This window comes from Cervus canadensis, chromosome 9 (assembly GCF_019320065.1).
Source record: "Cervus canadensis isolate Bull #8, Minnesota chromosome 9, ASM1932006v1, whole genome shotgun sequence".
Classification (NCBI taxonomy): Eukaryota; Metazoa; Chordata; class Mammalia; order Artiodactyla; family Cervidae; genus Cervus; species Cervus canadensis.
This window is the reverse complement of record NC_057394.1, coordinates 59,684,501-59,710,204: the sequence shown is the minus strand read 5'-3', so window position 1 is coordinate 59,710,204 and position 25,704 is coordinate 59,684,501. Positions and strand designations below refer to the sequence as shown.

General features: G+C 47.4%; 1 protein-coding gene across 2 annotated transcripts in view; it reads right to left on the bottom strand.

Annotated features, from left to right (window-relative positions):
* CNMD (chondromodulin) overlaps nucleotides 1-24,845 on the bottom strand; it is a 29,351-nt gene extending 4,506 nt beyond the window's left edge. The window contains exons 1-5 of one of the 2 annotated variants that reach the window (XM_043478350.1): nucleotides 24,547-24,845; nucleotides 23,946-24,086; nucleotides 18,471-18,611; nucleotides 9,526-9,639; nucleotides 4,942-5,095 (exon numbers count right to left, since the gene is read on the bottom strand). In XM_043478350.1, the coding sequence (XP_043334285.1) occupies nucleotides 4,942-5,095; nucleotides 9,526-9,639; nucleotides 18,471-18,611; nucleotides 23,946-24,086; nucleotides 24,547-24,699 (703 nt within the window). In that variant the 5' untranslated portion in view covers nucleotides 24,700-24,845. The remainder of the gene's footprint in view (nucleotides 1-4,941; nucleotides 5,096-9,525; nucleotides 9,640-18,470; nucleotides 18,612-23,945; nucleotides 24,087-24,546) is intronic. The other variant, XM_043478349.1, reaches the window with a different exon arrangement.
* Between the last annotated feature and the right edge of the window lie 859 nt (nucleotides 24,846-25,704).

Here is a 25,704-nt window from a genome sequence, read left to right as displayed (position 1 = left end):
TCCCCTGCATTGCAGGTGGCTTCTTTACCACTGAGCCACCAGAGAATCCCCTGCTTCTACTTAAGGGCTGAGAAAGTAAAGTAGCACATTTTCCCCTAGCCTCCCTTGCAATTAGGAGTGGACAGATGAGACCTAAGCAGAATGCTACTACAGTTTCCAGGAAGGTTTTTGTTTTCTTGGTGAAAGGGACAGATACAGCTTCCTCCAGCTGGTTTACCTTCCTTGAAGGTAGACATGATATCTGGGTTATGTGACTAGAAGTGATAGAAGGATGACAATCCAGCATGCCTCATGTAGCAGACAGTAAGCTAGAAAGAGAGTTGATCACGGTGCCAAAAACCTACCTCCAGAGTTCTAGCTGTCTGAGAAAAGTCAACCTGTATGTATTTGTTGAAATCACTGTTAATCAGCTATTCTGTTACTTGCAGCCCTGTGCATTCCTCCTGGATCTACAATATATGTATAAAGCATTACAGTTTCCAGGAGATTTATTATTATCTTGGTTGATTCTTTTTTGAAAAAATTATTTTTGGCTGTGCTAGGTCTTCATGGCTGCTCCTGGGCTTTCTCTGGTTGCAGCAAGTGGGGGCTACTCTTCATTATAGCGGCTTCTCTTGTTGCGCCTCATGGGCTCACTAGTTGTCCACAGCATGTGGGATCATCCCAGACCAGGGATTGAGCCCGTGGCCCCTGTATTGGCAGGCGAATTCTTAACCACTGGACCACCAGGGAAGTCCTTGGTTGATTCTTTTACAAATTCTGGGATAGAATAAGCAAATACTTTTATACACAAAGGCATCCGATCAGCAGATGCAAATTAGCAGATGCAATTGTTAGGTTTGAGAAGACCAAGTGACTCAGCCGAGATCACAGAGCAGGTGGCAGAGATGAGCGGCTCTGGCTCCCAGCTCTGTGCCCTTGCTCTCCACACTGCCTCGTGGGTCCCACGGCCGCTGAGTAACAGGAATGCAGAGAGGACCACAGCGGGGGCTTTGGTGTCTCTCCCAGCCTCAGTTTCTTCTCTGAAATGGGGATAATGCTAGTATCTAACTCACAGGGTAGCGATAGAGGTCATGAGAATTTTGTCTCAGGGTTTTAGCATAGTCTTTGGCATATAATAAGCCCTCGAATGTTAGGTGATGATGGTATCTGTGAGGCTGTGGTTGTGTGCCCAGCTGTGGATAGCTTCCATGGGTAGCCTCTTGGTTTCTCAGGCAGGGCTGAAGAGGCATTGGGGAGACCTGGATTCAAATCTCACACTCCATTTCTTTTTTTTTTTCTAATTAAAATTTTTTTTAAAATCAGTTGGACTTCTTTTAATCAGTGACCTCAGGAGAGCGATTCAACCACTGACCTTGGTTTCTTCATCTATAAAAGGGGAGTATGACTGGACAGTTGTTAGAATACAGTGTGTATGAAGTTGCTTCAGTCATGTCCGACTCTTGCAACCCCATGGACTGTGGCCCGCCAGGCCCTCTGTCCACGGGGTCTCCAGGTAAGAATACTGGAGTGGGTTGCCATTCCCTTCTCCAAGGGATCTTCCCGACCCAGGAATTGAACCCACATCTTTTACATCTCCTGCCTTGGCAGGCGGGTTCTTTACCACTAGCACCACCTGGGAAGGCTGGGTAGTTGTTGGTAAAGATGAAATAAGGACAAAATGGAAAGCTGCGGCACACAGCCCGCGGGCCGCTTCCCTCTGACCTTGTCCGGTCACTCCCAGTGCCCTGTGGTTCAGCTCCATGACGCTGACGAGGGCAGGGGCTGCCAGACCCTGGCGCTGGGAGGCTCTATTAGAATTAGGTGGCGGGGATCCCGGCATCCTCGGAGAGGGTTTAATTTTGTTGTCTTTATTGTAAAATACACTGCATTTATGAGAGACTGGAAAGGAAATCCCTCACTTTTAATGTCTATGCTATTCCATCCTGTGACTACACCAACATTTAATTTAATCCTTTTCAAATCTGGGGGCATTTAGGTGATTTCCACTTTTCTGCTGTTGTGTATAATATGTGTAATTCTTGGATGGATGGGGTGATGATTGAATACCTACCATGTGTGATTAATACTTAATGACACATTACTGAATATTTCAGAAGGGATCACGCTGTTGGACTGTGAGGGAACAAGTCACAGCTCTTTCTCGGAGGGTGAAGGTTCTCGTTTTATCAATCATCCTGCACTGCCAATAGCATCATCGTCCCAACTCTGCCCCCTACCCCCCGTCCCGCTCTGTCCTTTTTCCATAGCACCTTGTGTGTGTTAAGTCACTTCAGTCGTGTCCAACACTTTGTGACCCCATGGACTATAGCCCGCCAGCCCCCTCTGTCCACAGGATTCTCCAGGCAAGAACACTGGAGTGGGTTGCCATTTCCTCCAGGGGATCTTCCTGACCCAGGGATTGAATCCCCATCTCTTTTATCTCCTGCATTGGCAGGCAGGTTCTTTACCACTAGCGCCGCCTAGGAAGCCCCCCATAGCACCTTGGATTGTACCGAAGAATTTTCTTATTTCGGTATATATGCAGTGTCTCCCCTAGCTACGATGCAAAATTCCTAGGGGGCATGGATTCTTGTCTCTTTCTGTTCATCAGTGCATTCCAGGTGCCTGGAACAAGTAAATGGCACATAATAGACGTGCCAATCACTGTTGAATGAATGAATGAACTCTCTGGGTAAGAGGCATGTCCTCAAACAGAAAGTGGTTAGAGAGAGCTCATCATGGTGACCGAGTTGGAGACTTTGTCCTTTTTTTTTTTTAAGACTTTTGATATGGGCCATTTTTACACTCTTTATTGAATTTGTTACAATATTGCTTCTGTTTTATGTTCTGTTTTTTGGCCAAAAGGCATGTGGGATCTTAGTTTCCCCAACCAGCAGTTGAACCTGCAACCCCTGCATTGAAAGGCAAGGTCTTAACCACTGGACCGCCAGGGAAGCTCCGAGACTTTTGTCCTTGATTGGAAAAGGTGACAAGGTATTGGAGAAGGAGTTCCTGGGTGATGGATGGCCCATTCCATGTGAAGACAGGTGGGGAATAAAAAGACAGAAGTTGAAAGTGTCCAGAGAATGGAGGTATGAATCCTCGATGGAGCAAGACCCAGGATGTACTGTGCTAAGTTGATTCAGTCGTGTCCGACTCTGTGTGACCCTATGGACTGTAGCCCACCAGGCTCCTCTGTCCTTGGGATTCTGTCTGGGGCTAGACCCAGGACAGCAAAAGCAATGGTCCATTTGGCAGCCCTCGCGGCAGACACTGCTCAGAGGATTCTCTCTCACTGAGCCTGCATGTGGCCTCAGAATTCTGAACCTGCTCTTCCAGACAGCTGCTGCCAGTGACTTATAAACTGCATCCTATTTGCTTTGCCTGGGCTAAAATGTAACCACTTTATCCAAGCTTTGGAACTGAATAAGACTTGTGAACTGGAGGAATGAGTTAGCCATGGCAGAATGAGAAGCTGGGACTTTCTAAGCCTGGTGTGTGTTTTTTCAATTGTGGTAAAATATACATATAAGACCCACCATCCTAACCATTTTAAAGTATATAGTCAGGCATTAAGTACAGTCACACTGCTCCACAACCATCATCACCATCTGTATCCCAAACTTTTCATCTTGCAAAACTGAAGTCTGCACGTATGAAACAGTCACTGTCTGTCCCCCTCTCCTAAGTCTGGTGGTTCTAACCCCCGAATTCTCTGTATTTCCATGCTGTTCTCTCTCCGTGTTCAGTGTAACTTTCTGAGAACATAGCCCATCTAAGCTGTGCTATGAAGGGGGCCTTTGCCCCACCAATAAACCAGAGCTGCAGAGCTGGCCTTTGGGAGGTCAGTGGGGTGACTGTGGTGGAAATCAAGACAGTAGATATTTCTGGTGGCTCAGTAGGTAAAGAATCTACCTGCAATGCAGGAGACCTGGGCTTGATCCCTGGGTTGGGAAGATCCCCTGGAGGAGGACATGGCAACCCACTCCAGTCTTCTTGCCTGGAGAATTCCATGGACAGAGGAGCCTGGTGGGCTGCAGTCCCTGGGGTCACAGAGTCTGTCATGTTTGAGAGACTAAACAAGGACAAGCGCTGGGGAGAGACGGAACCCCAGGGAGGAGCCTGGCTGCAGGGCTCACCTGCCCTGGAAACGGCCCCAGGTGTACTCCAACCTGCTGTGAAAGCCCTTCATTTATTTTTCTTGGACTTGGAAGCGGGTGTACGAGCCTTGAACTTAGGCATCTCAGCCTGTGTCCACAGCTGCTTGTGGCTATCTGATGATTCAAGGTTTGAGCATAATAAAGATTTGGCAGGGGCTTCCCTGGTGGTTCAGTGGTTAAGAATCTGCCTGCCAAGGCAGGGGACATGGGTTCGATCCCTGGTCCGGGAGGACCCACAGGCCGAGGGGCAACTAAACCCGTGTGCCGCAGCTCGGGAAGCCTGTGTGCCTAGAGTCTGTGCTGCTCAACAAGAGAGGCCACTACAGTGAGAAGCCCATGCACCGCCATGAAGAGTAGCCCACATTCAGCAATGATGACTCACCACAATCAAAAAATAATTAAATAAATCTTTTACCAAAAAAAAAAAAAAAAAGATTTGGCCGTAGGATAGATTCTTAGTCCCTTGATTCTCTGCTTTAGGGATAAAAGAATGTAAAATTGCAAAGTGCAATAAGGGAGAGGTGGGCAGAGCAGAAGCAGTGGGAGGTCATCAATAAGCCGGCGGGTAAGGCCGAGGGGCCCGGGCCCACCTGCTTCCTGCCGCCCGCTGCTCGGGCCCTGCCCCGTGACCTCACAGCCGCCCTCCCCTCCCCGTCGGTCTCCCGTGCTGATTACTGAGACGCTGCGCCCTGCACCCGGCTTAGCTTCCTTGTCACGGGCTGGTGCCTCTGCAGGGCTCACAGGAAACCCACGCCGGCTGGGGGCGGTCCAAGCAGTTCCAGAGAATTTAAAACGTTACCTTTTGGGTAGGTTGCTTTAAGCCAGAAAATAGGAAGGTCGCCGCAGAGTTCTAAAACTTTGGAACTCAAGAAGCTGTTGTCCTTCACGGGCTGGTCTCCAGCCACCCAGATGAGAGAATTTTCTTCGTATTTAACTGGCATGATCTTGCCTTCCTGTAAGTGAAAAGGAAATGCATGGATCAAAGGGGGCAGAGGAACACGCTTTGTATGAAGATTCATGTGTTGGTAAAAGATTATTTTGCCCTATAAAAATGAGTTTAGGGTTAGCAGATGCAAACTAGTACAGGATGGATAAACAACAAGGTCTTTCTGTAGAGCACAGGGGGAGTTATATTCTATATCTGGTGATGAACCACAGTGGAAAAGAACAGGAAAAGAACAGATACATGTGAAACTGAGCCGCATGGCTGCACAGCAGAAATTAATGCGACTTTGTAAATCAGCTGGACTTCAATCCAATTTAAAAGAAAACGTAATGAGAATCCAAAGGCATGCACACACACGGACTCTGAAGTCCTCATCTCTTTGTAGCTCTTTTCACAACACTCCACACCCCTCACGCCATCTGGCCTTTGGATAATTCGAAGGTGTGAATCTGAGCGTCTTAAGTAGAAGTGAAAATTACTTGATGCCAACTTTGAGATTTCGATTAATCTGATATTTTTGATCAAAGATGCTTTGGAGGAAAAGTGATTGAATGGACTCTAGAATCCGATAGAGGAGAGAGGCGTCCTTCGTGTGAAGTCAATGTCCTCCGGGGCCTCGTTCTGCCGCTTCCAAACCACAATGGAAAAAGCCAGTGATTGGTTCTTTAATGTCTTTAGTTCAAAGTAGTATTTAACATAAACCATTTCTGCATCTCCCAGCTATAACAAAACATATCTCAGATGTTCTTCGCATCAAGCGCACCACTGAGATTTCAAAGCTAAAGCCTGGATTTTCTTCTGCAGTGAGATGCTGAGAATGGCTTGATAACCCGGGAGACAAGTTTATTTTGCCAGGTTGTGCCTTTCATGTATTTATTAGTTTGCAATAGGTTGGAGAAATTAAAATGTTTTCTCCTGACTTCATAGCTAAAAGCAACACTTCGTTTATGCTTTATCCCTCAGGCTTCTGGCAGCATTAAAACAACTTAAAGTTATTGGAGGCAGTGAACACGCAGGTAATCCAGTTATTCACCTGAAATTAAATGGCTCCATCCAGGAAATGAATGCTCTTTGGGTATAGTAGCTTTTAAAAGTTGTACAAAACTGATGAAAAATGCATGAGAGCTAGTGGTGCATAAATCTACCCCATCATAATCTGAAGTGCATGGGGACAGAGTGAGGTGATAGGGAGAATGCATATGCGTGAAACCTACAAGCTAGGAACCTTAAGTAAAAGCGCATGCACATCCTTTCAGCTGCTACCCCATCTCCTTCCTTTCTCTTGGAACACAATCCTGCTTTTGTTTGTGGCCCCAGGAGAGACACCTGCTTTCTCAGACTCCCTGGCAGCTAAGGGTGCCTGTGTGACCAGTTCTAGACAATGCAATTCATGCTAAAGTGTGTGGAGGGAATGCGAAGCCGTCCGCTTTTCCTGAGTCCAGAGAAAGCATGGTTGGCTTTGTTCAGCATCTTCCTGCCTTCCTTTCTTGACAGAGTGGTTGACATTTAGAGCTGGAAGTAAAGGCTGCAAAAATAAGACGCTGGCCGTGGAGTCAATGCCTGGGGTCACCTACTTCCAAGGAGGGAAAAACAATCCTTATTTGTCGAAGTCACTCTAAGTGTCATGGCCTGCTGTGTGTGTGTGTGTTCAAGCTCAGTCGCGTCCAACTCTTTGCCACCCCATGGACCGCAGACCACCAAGCTCCTCTGTCTTTTCCAGGCAAGAATACTAGAGTGGGTTGCCACGCCCTTCTCCAGGGGATCTTCCCGACTCAGGGATCCAACCCACATCTCCTGCATTGCAGGCAGATTCTTTACCAGTGCAACACCTAGGGAAGCTACTGGCAGCCAACACATTCCTAATTCATACAAGCATGTTGTCTGAATTTGGCTTTGTCCACCAGAGAATCCACCACGCACCGGAGAAGCAACTAAAACACAAGAAACAGAATTCACCTCTGTGGCCTCAGAAAAGAATCAGAGGCAAAGACTTAAGTGCAGAGCTATTCACCAAGGTGAATTATATCTGTATTCAAAAAAAATTATTTATTAGTTTTGAGAGAATGGAAATTTGAAGATACCGATATTCAAGAGCAAAAGCCTTTTACAATTATAATCCTATGATTATAATTTTAAATTTTCATTCATATAAACTTTTAAAAAGTATTTATTTATTTGGTTGCACTGGGTCTTAGTTGCGGTATGTGGGGTCTAGTTTCCTACCCAGGGATCAAACCATAGCCCCCTGTATTGGTGGTTTGGAGTCTTAGCTACTGGACAACCAGGCAAGTTTTAATATCAATTAAAAATTATAATCATATGATAACATACAATAATCCATTATCACCTACATTTTGGAAGACCTAAAGTTAAGTGAAACTAATAAGGATGTACAGCAGTATAACTTCAATTATAAAAAGCATATCACACACATTGTACATGAAGAAAATTTACCAAAACACTAGCATTAGTTATGCATGGATTTTGTAACTCTGCATGACTTTCTGCTCTCTCCTTTCATGTATTCCTGGATTTCTATAATGACAAAGTGTTATTTTTAAAAATCAGGAAAAAAAACCATGTTTTTTTAAAAAAAATCAGAAAATGTACTGCAAACCTTTTTTTATACTGCACCTCAGGACATGTGGGATCTTAGTTCCCCTGACCAGGAACTGAACCCACGCCCCCCCGAGTTGGAAGTGTGGAAGCCCCTGTACCGCTGCAAACTCACGATAAGATCTCGGTCAGTTAAGATCTGGTTGGGAAGTTGGCTCTTTACGTCTACTCATGAGGGAAACGTTGAGGATTACAGTTCATTAAAGGTTTCATAACAGAAGCTTAGTGATAAGACCTTGAAAAGGTAACCCAATAAGAGATGTTCAAGGTCAGAACACAGGCGGTCTCGGTCTCATTTCTAGAGAGCGGGTCCAGACTTGTGTTCCAAAGGGTGCAGTTCATGGGCCACAAATGAGCTCATGATCAGAGGAGAGTGATGGGAGGGATGAATGGCTGGGGAAGTGGGGAGTGGAGGAGATACTGAGGACATGCTGGCCAGCTTGAAAAACTGTGTGTTGAGACACCTGGGCCTACTCCTAGGAGAGCAACAATCGAGCAGTTTCCAGGCGCCACTGCTTACTCTTAGTTTTCTTCATCTGCCTTTCGGGAGCTGATGCCTGGCTCACCTCCCTCTTGGGGATCCTGGAAGGATCAGAGGTGATCATAATAAAATTAAGACTCAAAGCAGCATCCGTTTAGTCATCATCTAGCGAGTTCAGGGCTGTGGGGACAGAGTGCACACCCTCGTTTGCAGATGACAGACTGAGGCTTAAAAACCTGACGCCACATTCACAGCAAGCGTCAGAGCTGGGATTTGAACCCAGTCTCCAAGTCCATTTTTCTTCCACCCTACCCTGCTACAACTCAAATGGAAGATGACAATGAATGCGGCTACTTCGTAAGCCCTAAAGCACCAAATCAGTGTAAGGTATTACAGTTAAATATGTCTTTAGAATGCTGTGTGCAACTCTTAATGCAAGCTTTTATAAAACCAAGCTCAAAGGCAAGCTATTAATAATAAATGGATGAAATATGTTTAAAGAACTTCACAAGGTTCTGATACATAGGAAAGGAATTCTATATATGTTGAATAGCCTCATTGGGCTGAACTTGAACTGGTGAGAAGCATTGTAGGGGGTGCCATTCAGCTCAATGTTGGCAAAACAATTAGAACTTCCTCCCAAGAAGTTGCCTGACACACGGGGAAGGAGAGCCTGGTCATTGCTTCCAGCAGAGGCTGAGTGATCAGCTATGAGGAATTTCCAGGAGGACTTCTCCCCTGGCTGAGTGGCACGGAGGCTGGAGTGAGGCTTTAGGCTCCTGAGCCCCTTAATGATCCTAATACCTGAAGTCCTTTAAGTTGTCTTAATTGCTGATCAGTTCCCCGAGTGCGTGCTAAGTCACTTCAGTTGCATGCGACCCTTTGCAACCCTATGGATTGCAACCCTATGTAGCCTTCCAGGCTCCTCTGTCCATAGGATTCTCCAGGCCAGAATACTGGAGTGGGTTGCCATTTCCTTCTTCAGGGGATCTTCTCCACCCAGGGATTGAACCCGAATCTCCTACATCTCCTGCATCAGCAGGTGGGTTCTTCACCACTAGTGCCACCTGGGAAGTCCCTAGCATCAGCAAATAAGGGCCATGTCACGACCATTACCCTTTATGTACTTTAAAATCTGGTTTTCCAAAACCTTCAATTACGCAACATCATGTAAGAATGATCACTTGGAACCAACAAGTAGGACCAGAGTAATTAAGTTCTTTGTCAGGGAAGAAAGAGAGGGCGTTCTGGTCACAGCCCTATCCAGCATCTGGAGGCAGGAGGGTTGTGCCTTCAATGTGTGCCAACGCTCCTGCTGTGTGGAGCCGGCTGGTACCCACCAGTTCAGAGGAGATGCTCTGCTTGGCCAGGGTGTCCACCTCCGGGATGCGAGCCTTCACCTGCGCTTTGATGTAGCACTTCTCTCCTCCAGCGAAACGGATTCCTGTGATGCCCTAGGAAACAACAGTTTATCCATCCTCTGTTCATCCGTTCATTTACTCAGTGTATTGAGAGTCTACTGCGAGCTATGTGCTACTCCAGGTGCCAGGTACAGGGGTGAACAAAACAGGTGGCATCTCTGCCCCATGGAGCTTACCTTTCAGTGTTATTTACCAAAAATGAAAAATAGAGATAAAGTCAGGTGGCGTTAAGTGCTAGAGAAAAATAAAGCAGGGTGTGGAAATAGGCGTGACAGGAGACGGTGCTTTATTTTTTATTGTTGGCCATGCTGTGAGGCATGTAGGATCTTAGTTCCCCCACCAGGGACCGAACCTATGCACCCCCTGCAGTGGCAGCATGGAGTCTTAACCACTGGACTGCTAGGATCGTCCTAGGATGGTCCTTTAGACAGCATGATGGGGAGGCTTCTGTCAAGGTCTGACTTCGAGCTGGGATGCAGTGCGCTAATTGCTCCACCCATCCTGCAAGCTCAGAGGAAATGCCGTCTTCTCCCTGCAGGTTTCTCTGCCCAGCAGAGTCTAAGTGGGTCCCTTCTCCTCTGGCTTTCTGAAAGCCCTCCCCTCGCCACCCCTCATCTGGCACTGAGTTCTCAGGGCCCTTGTGTCTTATGAACATCACCTCCCCACTCAACTCTAAGCCTGAGATCAACCCACATCTCTTCTTTTTTGTTTTCGTTTGGTGCTCCCACAGAAGTTCTCAGAAGATGCTGGTCCAATTAACGAATTCCGTGGACTCAGATTCTTCTTAAGTTGCTGAACCCAGAGGAAACAATAGCTTTCTATCACACTGGGAGCTGAAGTTTGCTCGCAGAACTTATCCAAGGACTTGGATGTTTTGTTTTTGTCCCGTGAGATATAGACAATGTCTCCTCGTCTGCCTAGGGACTGGCCTCCAGGGAAATCTCAGCCGCAAGGCTCCGGTCTTAGCTGACAGCTCAGCCCTGATTCTGCCCACGGAGAGCGTCAGGCATAGCGTTATGTCCTGACCCAAGAGTGTTTACTTTCATTTCTGGTTAAGTCCATGACTAGGGAGTGGCCAAAACCAGTATTAAGATCTACAGATTATATGCCATAACAATGTAGGCACCAACACGAATCTGAAATTCTCAGCTGGGCAATCTACTATTGGGTTGAGACAAATGTCAGGAAGACACAGAACTTGTTCTAATATATCAATACCAGGGAGTGGGAGGGAGAAACACCTTTAGAAACCTAGGGCAGGATTCAGCCCTCCTTTTTTTTTTTTTTTTTTAATATTTTTTTCTTTTCTTTTCTCCTGATTGGAGATTGAACCTGTGCCCTGTGCAGTGGAAGCTCAGAGTCTTAACCACGGGACCACCAGAGAAGCCCCAGCATTCAGCCCTCTTAAAGGAAGAAGGAAGTCACATGTCAGTCACGCTTGAGGATCTTCACAGAAAGTTACACCGAATGGAAGCTCAGAGCCAGGCGCCCTGCAAACATGGGTGGGCGACAGACAGAAGGAACGGCTCCTTCCTCTTGAAGCTCCTCGTCGATTTTCTTACGGCCCGATCGACCACATGCACGTGTAACGCATCTCACTTATTCCTCCCCGCATCACCTCTCACCCAGAAGGAGGAGGAGGCTTGAGCCCTCATTCCCAGCCCTCGACAGAGGAAGAACTCCGGGCTTATTGCAGAGGGTCTCGATTCTGCACCAAAATCACATGGAGAGATTTTAAAAACACAGATGTCTGGGCCTCCCCTAAGAGATTCCCATTTAACTGGCTTGTGGCTGTGCCCAGACACTGGCATGCTTAAAAGCTCCCTGTGTATTTATGATGTAAGCTGGGGTTGAGGACCACCAGTCTCGGGAGAAAGAGACTTGTTCAGGGTGTGTGTGTGTGTATGTGTGTGTGCACGCGTGTGCGCACACTCGCTTAGTCATGTCTGACTCTTTGGGACCACCTGGACTGTAGCCTGCCAGGCCCCTCTGTCCATTTCCTTCTCCAGGGGTCTTCCTGACCCACAGATGGAATCCACAAAGATTTACATCAGTAGCCTACTCTGCACTGAATCTTTGCGTCTCACCCACCCCCACCTAGATTCGTATGCTGAAACCTAACGCCCCGTGCGGGGGTACCTGGAAGTGGGTCTTTGGGAAGGGTGAGGTCACGAGGCTTCCCAGGTGGTACTAGTGGTAAAGAACCCACCTGCCAAGGCAGAAGACATAAGAGACTCAGGTTTGATCCCTGGATCGGGAAGATCCCCTGGAGAAGGAAATGGCAACCCACTGCAGTATTATTGCTGGAAAATCCCATGGACAGAGAGGAACCTTGCAGGCTACAGTCTATAGGGTTGCAAAGAGTTGGACATGACCAAAGCAACTTAGAACACATGAGGTCATGAGGGTGGAGCCCTCATGAATAGGATTAGCGTCCTTTCCCCAGAGAGCTCCTTCTGCCTTGTGAGTAGGACACAGTGAGAAGACAGCCTTCCGTGAGCTAGAAAGCAAGGCCGTCACTAGAAAGGCAACCTGCTGGCACCTTAGTCTTGGACTTCTCAGCCTCCAGAACTATGAGACACACACTTCTGTTGTGTAGAAGTCACCTAGTCCGTGGTAATTTGTTATAGCAGCCTCAGGGTACTAAGGCACAGCCTCTGGACCCAAGTTCCCTCTGTACTAGTGACTCACAAACTTTTCCTTGCAACCAAATCACCTGGAGGACTCATGAAACAAAATACTGTACGGACCCCCCACCAGTTTCTGAATCCGGGGGTCTGGCGTGAGGGCTGAACCGTGCATTTCTAACCAGCTCTCAGTGCTGCTGCTGCTGGTCGCCTAAAGAACACACTTGGGGAACCACTGCTCTCTACCACGCTGTCTCCCAGAGGTCAGTTGTTCTTATTCTACATGTCAATCTATGGCACATGGTTTGAAAAACGAAAGTTTGGGGAGGGGGATTACTGCCTCTGCTGCAGTGAAAAGAAAAAAAAAAAAAAAGAGGAATGAGTTTTCTTTCCGTCTCCTGAGAACAAAGAAGGTAAAGAAAACAGTGAGCAGGCCTGAACATCCCTGGTTTTTCACTTTAACGGCTCCTAACTCTGCATGTCCGCAACTAAGCTTGCCTTCCTGCCCCTAACTCTGCAGGAGCTACGCTTCACACCCATCTTCCTTCGACTCTATGCGAAATACACCCCGTATCTGCATCCCATATCTGGTGTTTACCCTTACAACACTTCCCCTTATTGCTGCTTGTTGCTAATCGCTCAGTCGTGTCCGTGTCCAACTCTTTGCAATCCCATGGACTGCAGCACACCAGGCTCCTCTGTCCTCTACTACCTCTCGGAGTTTGCTCAAATTCATGTCCGTTGAGTCGGTGATGCTATCTAACCATCTCATCCTCTGTCGTCCCCTTCTCCTTTTGCCTTCAGTCTTTCCCAGCATCAGCGTCTTTTCTGATGAGTCAGTTCTTCGCATCAGGTGGCCAAAGTATCGGAGTTTCAGCTTCAGCTTTTTACACATCAGAAAGAAGGCCACAGAGCCACCAGACTCAATTGCTGGGTTAATGATGCCAGCCTATGACTGTCTTTGAAACAACGAAAAAGGAAGGAATCAGGATGCTAACACCTTTGCTCCTCGTCACTGGCTCCTAATTGGGAGTCCTTATTTAAGCCCGCAGACTCCTCTTGGGGGGAGGGTGGGCACAGTTCTTGAGGCGTGAACCTACTGTGTTCCCCTGTCCACCAGCTGGGAATTAGTTACCTTTCTATTTCCTCCAAACTCTGTCGCCATATTTTTTATTTGGCTTTGGTGGGAGGAGAAAGCCAAGATTTTGACCAGCCTCCCACCCGCCTCTGCCCATGTTAGATCTCTTGACTTCAAACCATTGTAGCTTCTGAGAGGAGATGCCGGGGAGGAAGCACCATCTATCCATTACCATTTCCCCAGGGAGAGAACTGACTACGGATGGATTCACAGCCCTGAATGTGTCTAGTATTGAGTTAGTTCTGACAGTCGGTCTACGGGCTGCAAAGAAAACTGAAGCCCCATGGGGATGGGTCCTGTGGGAAGGAATTCACACGTATTAACCACCCTATGTAGCTACAAATCCATATCAAGCAGCCAGAAATGCTAAGAGATTAAACAGAGGGAAGGGAATAGCACAAGAAAGAGGCAAATTTCCTGTTTTTGCAAACAAACAAGACCTTAGAAGCTGGTGATAATGAAGATGTTTGCTAACAAAGGTAGTGAGTGAGGATCCCAATGATCTAACATCCTTTTATCCAAAGTCAGCTAATCTCATTTTAGCCACACAGTTTTTTCTTTTTAGGGGTCTCATTTATTTCTGTGGCTTAAACTAGAAATTCCCAAGGCGGGCAAGGGGACCTTCCCCCAGGAGGGTGATTTAGAAACTTTTGAGGGAGTTTTTTATTGTCACAAAACTAGGGGCTCTCTGACCCTTTGTTGGGCATGGCCCAGGGGTGCCTGGTCCCGACCAGCCTGGGGGAACTCTGAAGAACCAACTGCCCAGAATCTTGGCTGAAAAACTGGATTGTAAGCACTTGAGCCTGGAACCTAACACTGTTTTAATGTAAATGTAACGTGATTTTTGGCACAGTCTTAATGTACAAAGGATTTCCTAGGAGTGGAATTATTATGAAAACTGAGAGAAATGTTACTTTTGTTTACTATTTGAGAAGATTTTGTTGTTTAGTCACTAAGTTGTGTCCGACGCTTTTGTGACCCACAGACTGTATAGTCTGCCAGGCTCCTTTGTCCATGGGATTTCCCAGGAAAGAATACTGGAGTGGGGTCCCATTTCCTTAGGGTCTTTCCGACCTAGGGATCGAACCCCCATCTCCTGCCTTGGCAGGGAGATTCTTTACCACTGAGCCACCAGGGAAGCCGTTTAGAGAAAAATATCGGATATTTAATTTCTCAGCACATACTTAGGTCAGTCTGCATTTTAGGCTGTGGCATAGATAGTGACCCAAGCATATGACTATGACGTTTTCAAGGTACATTAGGCTCAAGTTCTAATTGTATTATAAATTACTTTCACTTTATTTTTTCTTTGTGTTATAGTTAGGTGCCAAATGGATTCTTGAAACCAATAACCTACTTACCTATCAGATAGACTGTGCTGTCCATTTTCTCCCCCTCCAGTTTTAAGTTAATTAATTTGGCTGCAGCAGGTGCTAGTTGAGGCATGTGAGTTCCCCAACTGGCGACCAAACCCAGACCCCTCACCTTGGGAGCATGGGGTCCCAGTCACTAGACCACCAGCGAAGTCCTCCCTCCAGCTTTTTAAATTAAAAAATTTCAAATATACACAAGGTCAAAAGAACTGTATAGTGAAAATCTGTTTATATCCACCATTCTATCTTATTTTTTTAGTTTTAGAAGTATTTATTTAATATTTATTAAAATGTTGTGTCTTCCAAAATTGGAGGCCATTCTCTCTGCCTTTATTTTCTCCTGCTCCTGTGCTTTCTTGGAGAACTATCTTAATTTCTAACCAGGATTTCTGTTACATCTGTGGGTCATTAGGGTTGAAAGGGTTGACTTAAGCCAACAGCACTGATACTTTTGAGGGTACAACTTTCATACATTATGAACAGAACTAGCTTCTGTGTTCCTCAGGGGTTTACAGAGATTCTCGTGACCTAACTCTAGTCAGGCACCTCTGAGTCCTCTAGGCCCCAACCTTGGGCTCTGTCTTGGCCGGTTTATTCCAATTTTAGCAAGAATCCTGCTGAGTCAGCCTTAGTCTGATCAAACTGGATATCTGATCCCCCTGACCTGCCTGCAGCAAAAATCCTATTAGGTCAGTTTAGCGAAGAACGACTCTACCTCTTAGTAATTCCCCATCCACCAGCACCCCATCTTGCTCCGTGGCTGTTATGCCCCAGTTTTCCTTACTATATTCAGAGTTGAGCCTGCTCTCTCCTTAACTACAAAACCCCACAGTGGTAGCCTCCCTTGGATGGAGTCTGCCTTACCTTCTGCAACAAGGGACCGGAATAACTCTTTTCTCCAATGGTGTAGAGCCTGGAGCCCTTCATTCAGTGCAAATTCCCTCTCGGGGGCTCTTTCCCACCACTGGCTCCATACAATTTTGGTGGGGTTAGCAAGGGAGGCTGTTCACCTACAATTCAGAAACTTTCCTACTCTGGGCCCACCTGCATCTCCATCTTCCCCCCTCCCTCACTTCCTAAGCTCCCTACTTAGATCTTGGGAGCAGACCTGAACACGGGTATGGCATATCCTTCCCTGGGCCTGGAAAGCCCTGCCTCTGCCTCTCTGCGGTTGAAATCCTAACCATTCTTCCAGACCTGGTTCAGCTGTTGCTGATAGCGAGTAGGACCCTGCAGGGTTCCTGCACACAAAAGCTTTCTGTGTCCCCCATTTCTTTGATTACAGGAAAAAGGCTTCATTCAGCCTTCACAACCTTTCCTGAGTTCCAATGGCCAGGTTCAAACAGCTGTTAATTAGGGAAGGGAGAGGATGCAGATACTGGGGAAGGACAGTCCAGAGAAACAATGGTGCAGCCTTGGGGCAGGGTCCTAGTTCCCCATCAAGCGATACACACAGTAATATCTATGAGTTGTTTTGCATATACTGAAACCCCTTTCTAATGGGAGAACTTAACTGTATGCTGCCCACAAGTACTGAGACCCCATCAGCTGGAACCAGGAGGTTGATGATGCTGACTCCCACTTACCTTACCACCAACCAATCAAAAGAATGTCCATAGCCAATCACACCCTCTTTGAACCATTACCATGAAACTTCTCACTACCCCCTCCAGGTTGGGACACAGTTTTGAGGGCATTAGTCCACTGTGGCTCCCTTTGCCTGGCAAAGCGAGAAAGCTATCCTTTCTACTTCACTCAGAACTCTGAATACTAATTCAGTGTCAGAGCCCAGAGGCTGGATTTGGCTTCATCGCCACCTCTGCAAAACCTGCTCCACCTCCTCGCTAGCAGCAATGGCCTCCTCCACGAGGACCCCACAGCTCTGCTCATAGCTCCGTGGCAGCGTGTCTCCCAGCCTGACCTAAAGCCACTTCTCTGTGAATGTCCATCTCCTAATGTCCTTGGGAGAGGGAACAAGTGTCAGTCGTCTTTGCATACTCCATGCTTCACACCATCCTTTGCATATAGATAGTCAGCTCCCATAAACGCTTCCTGAACTTGACTGACGGTTTGTAATACAGGAGGAAGTAATAGTTCAGGTACCACAGTGGCTGATTCATGTGTTTTCAGAAGTCCAGGCTTATTTAAACCCATAACAGGTTCTATCCATCAAAAAAATGTTCTACTCACCAGTTCTGACTTAGAGAAATGTGGAAGCTATCAAAGAGAATTGATCAGTTTATAAAATATTTGTGGCCCCGTTGGCCTCTAAGAACAAAACACAATCAATACCATTATGAGAACCGAAGGTTTATAAAACAGAAATATAGGTTTGGGATTAAATATTTTAAAAGGACATTCCTGATACATACACATGTTGAGAGAGATGGATCTTTTCTTATTTATCTGCATAGCTACTTTTGCATATCTTGATATTGTGGCATATCCTGCGTATTCAATTTTGTTCTGGGTTGAATGAAAGATGCATGTGTGGGAGTCACATTTTATGATTTTATATTGAGCAGTGCAAAGAAAAAAATGCCTTTTACCTTGTCCTGGGTCTTGCAGTAAAAGCCTTTAATAGGTCTAGAGAAATTATCTCTGGGACTCGACCAGAACCATTTGCAAAGCTATGACCAAAGGAAATGGAGCTGGGCACTCACAGGACTGCGGAGCCCGTCCCCAGGGCAGAGCCCACGCCAAACACAACCAGCCCTTGTCCTCGCCAAATAATGTCTAACATCAGCCGAGCTCGAAGGTTAGCATCTGTTTGATATTCAAAAGGGCTTGTGAAGTGTGTTTGGCTATCAACAAGGGGAGTTCTTTCATTCAAATGAAAAGCACCTCTAGTTTTTCTCATCAATCAGAGGAAGACAGGTCGGTGAGATGTTTGCAGGCCAATAAACTATCAGAAGAGACATTATTTTTAAGAGCCTTTTTTCATGAGGAAGTCTCACCTACTCCATCTATAGATTTAATAGGAGAGCACAAACAGTGAGGCCTGTTTCTCTTCCTAGAACAAGAGAGAGAATGGGATATTTATGGTGGCCAGCCAGAGAGGAGGCCTGGAGTGACACTTGGGTTCACAGATGTCCACTGAAGCATCCATGCATGGCTTGATGTCTCCAATTGCCTGTAAATTGAATTTTTGAAAACAAACATGTGTGTCCTTTGCAAAGGAGACTCGAATGTTTCATCTGTAATGGGCTCTGTTCAGACAGCAGATGATACACTAGGCGAATTTCTCCATGCTCATTTTCTGGATTAAACGGGAAACCTGGAGCACTGAGACATGTGTGTAAATAGATCCCACCTGCTGTTGATTAGATTATCAGGTCATTAAAGTTTCCCTCTTCTCGATAACTGCTAGTTTTAGATCTTGCCACATTCTGGGAGACCTTGGGCATTTTAGTCACCGTGTTAAGAAGGCTGCTTGGTGAAAAAGAGCTCTTGCAAGTCTTTCTGCCAAGACTTTGGATAGCTCCAAGAACTTGTCTTTTTTCAGTGCTAAGGGGTTGGTTTTTTTTCATTTTGAAAATGTCAAGGGCAGAGAGTGATCCTTCCTCAGAGAGAACACTCGACGTGGTTCAGGGGGGTTGGCGGCACCATGACCGCCATAAGGAGCAGTTCCCATTTGGGTGTGTGTGAGGGGCTCGCCTTCTCCCTGAATGAGGCGTCTCCCAGGCTTGCCTAGTTAAACTTCCTAAATGCATGAAATATACTTACATTCTGGAAATCATTAACTTCAACCGCTTCTTCAGCTCCACTTCCCATTTTAAAGGTCTCCAGGTTGTTCCCAGCATCTATTTCCATTGACCCATCTTGTAATTTCCCATTGATACTCATGGTATAATGGACGTTGTAAATCTGGAAGTGAACACCAGAATTAGTGATGCGTCCCTCTTAGAGCAATTCAGGGCTTATCTTTATACAAATTAGCATTCCTGTGTCTGAGAGATACACTGAATCATCCTTAATAGTAAGACATTTATCTGGGAGGACTTCATTCATCCACCAATCACTTAATACAATGATTTCTTAAATAATATCTTGAAAGTAAAGGCTTTGATCGTCTCTGATACTAATCTGAAGAGCTCAGTGGTTTGCAGTCCTGGTGGCACAGAGACGCATCTAAGGAGAATCTTCAGCTACCACACCTGGGTTGCCTCCACAGGATGGATCAAATCAGAACCTGCAGGGATGTGGCTTGAGGGCAGATCTTTCTTTTTCTAAAGGTCAGTTCTACTCTGCAGCCAGAGTTGAGATCTATTGATGGATAAACGGACATTGAAGAGGCAGAGGGTTCACTGGGCTGTTAACCAATCAAATCTGCAGTGGCACCTCAATTTGAAGGTATTTTTAAAAAATCCTTCAGTCAAGACTTGGCATGGAGGGTGGTATACAGTAAGGACTGCAGACAGGACTGGGGTATGCCTGAGACACAGCCACGTCACAGACAGCAGGTCCACGTGCACATCTGTTTCTACTCAAAATAAGAGGGACTCCTATGAATGACGCTATGGGGCAGACGTAAGGTGTTGTAAGGCGTTGTCACGAGATGTGTGGGGAGAAGGGAGAGAGTTTTGGCATTGTGCGGGAGCACTGGGCAGGGAATCAGAAAAACAGCTGGCTACCCCACTTAGCTCTGCATCTTGGGAGTTGCCGTGAATGCCAAACGATGAAGCGGGAACCTCAGAGGGGGTTTTCATTTATGTCATCAGAGCTCTGGGGTGTCACAGAGGTGGCCCAGAGCAGGTGGGACCGTGAGGTTCCTTTACCCGAATCCCCCCCACCCACGGTCCATCTGCAATTTGACCAGAGCAGCTTTGCTTCTGATCTGTTTCATGTGTTGCATTTCTAAGTAACATCTTGTTTAAAATCCCAGCATTTGAAAAACCCTTTTTACAGTGTACCACTAAATTACAGGATCCAAAGGGCTCTCTCTCTCTCTCTTTAAAAAAATATTTATTTCTTTGGTTGTGCCAAATAAGTTGTGAGACTCAGGATCCTCGATGTTCGTTGAGGCGTGTGGGATCTAGTTCCCTGACCAGGATCGAACCTGGGCCTCCTGTGTTGGGACCATGGAGTCTTAGCCACTGGACCGCCAGGGAAGTTCCCAACAGGGCTCTCTTAGTTTAGACACCTGGTTAGGACACTGGTTTAAAAAGTGATTTAAACCACTGCTGCTCTGCAAGAAACTTCTCTGCACTGTGGGGTAGTAGGTGGGCTTCTCTTCTCTTTCCTTCCATTGTCTGACTTAGAAGCATATTTATGTATATATCTATATCTTCCTGGAGAAGGACATGGCAACCCACTCCAGTATTCTTGCCTGGAGAATCCCATGGACAGAGGAGCCTGGCGGGCTACAGTCCATCCCCACAAAGAGTTGGACAGGACTCAGTGACTAACACACTATATCTTATGTGTGATATATGGTTTAGTGGCTCAGTCATGTCCGACTCTCACAATCCCATGGACTGTAGCCCGCCAGGCTCCTCTCTCCATGGGATTCTCCAGGCAAGAATACTGGTGTGGGTTGCCATGCCCTTCTCCAGGGGATCTTCCCCACCCAGGGATTGAACCCGGGTCTCCTGCATTGCAGGCGGATTATTTACTGACTGAGCCAACAAGGAGGCGCATATATGATACATAATGTATCTCTTGTGTGTTGTGTGAGATACACACTCTTCCAAGTGGACGGAGTGGGAACTGATGACACGAGCTACTTAGTGTCAGGTCGGTAGGTCAGAACTGCAAAGAGCTCAAATTCAATTCAAGTCAGATTTTTCTCCCTTATTATGAGAAACAGCTAACTGCCCCCATGGACAAACCCTGGGGAAAGTATCTGTTGTTACTGGGTCATTACTTGTAGAAAACTCATTATTGCAAGACCCACAAAGCACTGTTTGATCAGCAGAGATGGAGACACGGTGGCTGGTACCCTTGTAGGCAGTGGAAGAGAAAATCCCGGCATTCACCACCTCTGAGCACAGGTCCTTCCCTCCTTCTGATGAACGTCGCCTCCTGCAGGACACTGCCCCCCCCCCCCCCCAGCTCAGCTGATCGTGAGAGCCACTGCTGGGGGTTCTGATCTAGGGGCGTGGGAGTGGAGCCCACCAATCCGTTTCCACTTTGCACCTCGGCGGTCCTCGCCATCAGCCCGTTTGGGGAAACCTGTTTTCTTTGGCTGAGCCTGGGCTCCCTGCAGATGAGGCTCAGAAAGCAGGCTCTGTTTGGCCCCCGCGCTCTCTGAACAGCCACTATTCATCTGAGTTAATTTTGGCTGTTAAGGGGTGCATGGTGGACAACACGTGTGTGAGTTTCTGCTGGCAAGAGTGTCCGTCCTTCACTCATGAGACAAGAGGCTCTTTTTTTTTTCTTTAAGCCTTGCACATAAACTTTTTACTACTAGAGTGATCCTGGATTTAAGAAATGAACTATTTCCAAATTCTTAGAAAATCTTAAGGAGACAAGATCATAACCCTGGAACAGTGGCTTGTGCGCAGAATTCACTTTCTTCCATCATCACCCTTCTCCACCTTCCCACTCAACAAAACACCCTAACCAGGCCTGGGTATTGCATCCTTTTAATGGAGCTGCAGCCCCTGCTTGCCCCAGAGCAGCAGAGGGGGTTTGTGTCCTCCTGAAGTGCCTGGGGTTGGAGACCGGTAAAAAGTACTGAGCCCCCAAGCTCAGGAGAAGGCTGGGTTGGTGAAGCAGTAATCACAATATCTGCTCTAAACTGATGGAGCTGTTAGCACCTAAGGCTATTTCCATTCAAGCACAAAGAAAGTTTATTATGTGCCAAAATTCTGCTCAATATGGTGCCTTTTACAGCCAAGGAGATTTGCTAATGAGTTTCTAATAAAGCCTGGGTTCATAAGATAATTACATCATGTTTGGGATCAACATCTCAAAAAATCAGGCTGAGAATAAAGGCCCCAAGCGATGATCTCATCCCCTCATCCCAGGCGCTTGGGTTGTCAGTTATCTCATATTGGTGGGAATTTCCCATATTTCAATGCCTTGTTCCATTGAAAATAATGTGGATGAAACATGACCTCAATATTTGAGCCCAGTCACTTGTCCCCTCATTATTAACACTTCAATGCTTCAGAGTCCTCTAGCTGATTTCCAGTAAACCTGTCCTAAGGGGATTTATCCATATGAAAGGCACAGGAGGTGAATTACTGCTGCTTCTCCTCTATAAACCAATACAGAGGAACAGAGGCATGGGTAATCTCCAAAGAGTGGGTCTCTGTCTGTTTGACAGAGACTGACCTTCTCTGATTATGTTTTGTTTGGACCATTGAGATTTGCATTCAGGGAAAGCAGACCTGTGCATATGCTATGTGTGGATGGTACCAAACTTACTCTATTTAGTATTTTGTGGTTTGTTTTTCAGACTTAAATAATATGGATCAGCATGGAATATTTTGGGAGTTGGAAAAAAAAAAAACCCTACGACGATTTTCTTCATTCTCCTACCTGTAGAGGAGACAGCAGTAACTTCTATTGTTGGCAATAAAATGTGATTCACCCTTCCTCTGTATTTTTAGAATTTAATACCACTCTCTTGAACCAGACAACCCACCATCTTGCAGTGAAGTAAAAGTTATGATAAAAGGAGGCCCTACTCATTTTGGATGATCTTTCAATCTCTCTTTCTAGAAGCTTGTCAGTTAACCCTATTTGCCTTGAATAATTAAATGCCTTGAATAATTAAATGCCAAATATATAAATGATATATATATATAATATATATATATAAATATATATCATGACCCAAATCTTTACCAAAAAAAAAAAAAAAAAAGCAAAGCTATTTTTGTCCCCAAAGGACCCATACCATGGAATTTTTGTCATCTAAAAGATAGCATTTACATTTCCCAAGGGATGACAGTCTAAACCCTGCTATTAATGGAGATGGAGATATAGAAATATTCAGATATGCTGCTTTCGAATATGAGCATCTGGCCCGGCTTCTATATTTAAAATACACAAATACATTAAGGCACTTCTCAAGTACACATAAAATACTGCGCAATTCTGATCCTACAAATCGATGCTTGTAAATTTGATATAGTCTCTTAAACAGACTCGGTGCTAAATGGCATGCTTATCTACATTAGGCATTTGAGTTAAAAATACAAATTATGCAGTGACTGCAGAAGATGTGATGTGTAAAATGGTTGAATTGCTTTCAGCACCATTTTCCCTAAGTACTGGAATTCGTTCATGCTTTGAATTTTCATGGTGGGAGAGAAAGGGGAAAACCGCAGTCACAGATTCTCTGAGGGCAGTGATTAAGAAACAGCCCTTTGTGTGCACCCTGGAGAGGGAATTCTTTTCCATTAGTTGAAATCAGCTTACACCAGGCCTGGCAACGGTCATCAAGATAAAATGCTCCCCCTCCTTTAGATAGGTGAACAAAACTCAGAGTGTTTAATGAACACCCTGGATTCTTGCCCATTCGGGTCAGAAGCACTTTTTATATTCCTTGAGAACCAGCGGAGCTTTAACATAAATAGTTGCGTTCATAAAAAGTAGGACGGGCGTTAGCAAAACATTTACCGTTAAATCATATGTGACCAGGCCAGAAATGACTTTTAAAGATATTGGCTATCTTTAAGGAAGTTAGATTTTATTTTATTTTTTCCCCTTACAGCAAGAGGGAAGGGCAAATTAAAGGATGAGGAGTGAGAGAAGAGAGAGACAGAGAGAAAAGGAGGGAGGGAGAGAGAAAAAGAGGGCGCTAGTGGGCGGTCAGGTTCATGCCATTATTAGGTCTGAATGTTCCTCCGCTGCCTTTGTCCCAGGTTCAATTCACACACAGCCTTTCTCAGCTGGGAGAGGCCATCGTTTCATTTCTTCCTAAGGGTGAGGAAGGCGAGGCCAGAGGGGCCGTGCCTGACCCGTGGTCTCTCGGCTGTACAGTGGAGCGCCAGGCTGCGATGCGCCTTCCCCGCGAAGGGCCTCCCTGAAACCGTCCACTGCATCCCCCGGTCACACCGCTTTTGAAGCCCAGACTGGCTTTTCTACAAAGTTGCCCGTCAGTGGGAAGCCACGTCTGGAGTTGGATGGACGAAGGGACGAGGTGCCCGGGAGGCCCCCGAGGGGACAGCATCCGCTGGGGCCCCCGAGGAGGGGACACGCGAGTGATCCAGGGGCCCCGGCCACCCCGTGCGCCTCCGGACTTACGTGATTGTCGCTCCCCTTCCAGAAGTAGAAGGCCCCGATGGCCCCCAGAAGCAGCAGCACCGCCCCCGAAATGAGGACCACGGCTCCGACCTTGAGCAGCCGCGCGGGGCTGGAGGGCTTCACGGTCACGGCGGCGTACGCCTGCGGGCGGCCGGGAGAGGACCCGTCAAGTCTGCGCGCAGCGACCGCGGCATCGGGGTGCGGGAGGGAGTGGGGAACAGCGGCCCCGGGCTCCTCCGGGCGCCCCGTTTCCCCGCGCTTCCCCCGCCGCGGGTCCCCTGGTCCTCAGGCCTGGATGCGCGCTGAGCAAACTCTTCGCGGTTCCCGGTCGTCGCCCCGCGGGTCTGCGGTCTCGGCGGGCTCCCCTCCACGACGCCCGCTCCTCGCTCCCTGTCCACCTTCCCCTTCGCGCGCATCTGCGGCTGCCCTCCCTGTGCACCCACACCCGCGTGGGGTGCCACCCCAAGCCCACATCTGGGCGCCCGAATTTGCCCCCACCTCCCAAGTTCGGTGACACGCAAATCGCAGACCCGGGACGGGGTGGTCCGGACCCCAGCAGGTCTGGGGCAGTACCGCAGCCCCCCAGGTGAGCGGTACTCACCGGGGGGCTGCAAAACTCGACGTCGTCGGGGCCCACCAGGGCGATGGGCACTTTGTCCGAGTTCTCCGTCATGACCGCGGCCGCAGGAGCAGGACACCGGGAGGCTCGGCGGGCGCCCTGGGCTCTGGCCTGCGGCCCCGACGTGCCGGGCATTTCAGCGCGGGGCACGCGCGCGCACACCGTGCCCTCCGCCTGGGCCAGCCCAGAGCTCCCCACCCCTCCTGGCGCCTCACCTCTGCCCTGCCTTCCCTCTCCCGCCCCGAGCAGCGGTGAACGCGCCCAGCTTCCCACAGCCCCCTCTGCCCGCGCTCCCCGCACCCCTCCCCAAGCCCCTCGTGAGTCTGAGTGCGCCAGGGTGGGGGAGGGGGAGGAGACCAAGGACGCTGAGCCCCGGGACCCCAGGGCATCCCGGATTGCCAGGACTCTCTCCACCGTCCGGGGATCTCTCAGGATGTCTGAGGCTCTGCTGGGCGCCTGGCTGGAGGCCCGTTTCCTGCAGTGAACTCGTGTGTGTGCTGGGGGGCGGGGGGGCGGCGGAACAGGACACAGAGGAGAGCGGGGTCGTGGGGTGGACGGGGGACCCCGGCCCAAGTCTGCGGGCTGGACCCCGGACAGGCGCGCGGATCGGGGTCTCAGCGATGGGCTCTCCTCCCAGGTTTCTCTGGGAGCCTTAGCAAGAGGCTCAGCAGGGAAACTGGAAGCCAAGCTGAGAAAGAATAAGAATAGGTTCTGGTTGATTAAATAAGTTAAACAAAGAGACAAAAACAGCAATGGCAACATACATACAGCAAAAACACTGTTATTATGTATATAGTGTACATTTTATACTATGGAGAGAGATAGATATAGTATTAATATGTATATTAATTATATTAATTATTTAATTTATTAATATACATATTAATTAATATGTGATTTAATTTAAAAAGCAGAACAGGAGAAATATTTTTGCCTTTGGAAGTGCCGTCTGCCAGTACTAGGACTATGTGTGTGTGCATGCTAAGTCCCTTCAGTCGTGTCCGGCTCTTTGTGACCCCATGGACTGTAGCCCGCCAGGCTCCTCTGTCCATTCTCCAGGCAGGGATACTGAAGTGGGTTGCCATTTCCTCCTCTGGGGGGGTCTTCCCAACTCAGGGATGCAATCCACATCTCTTAGGT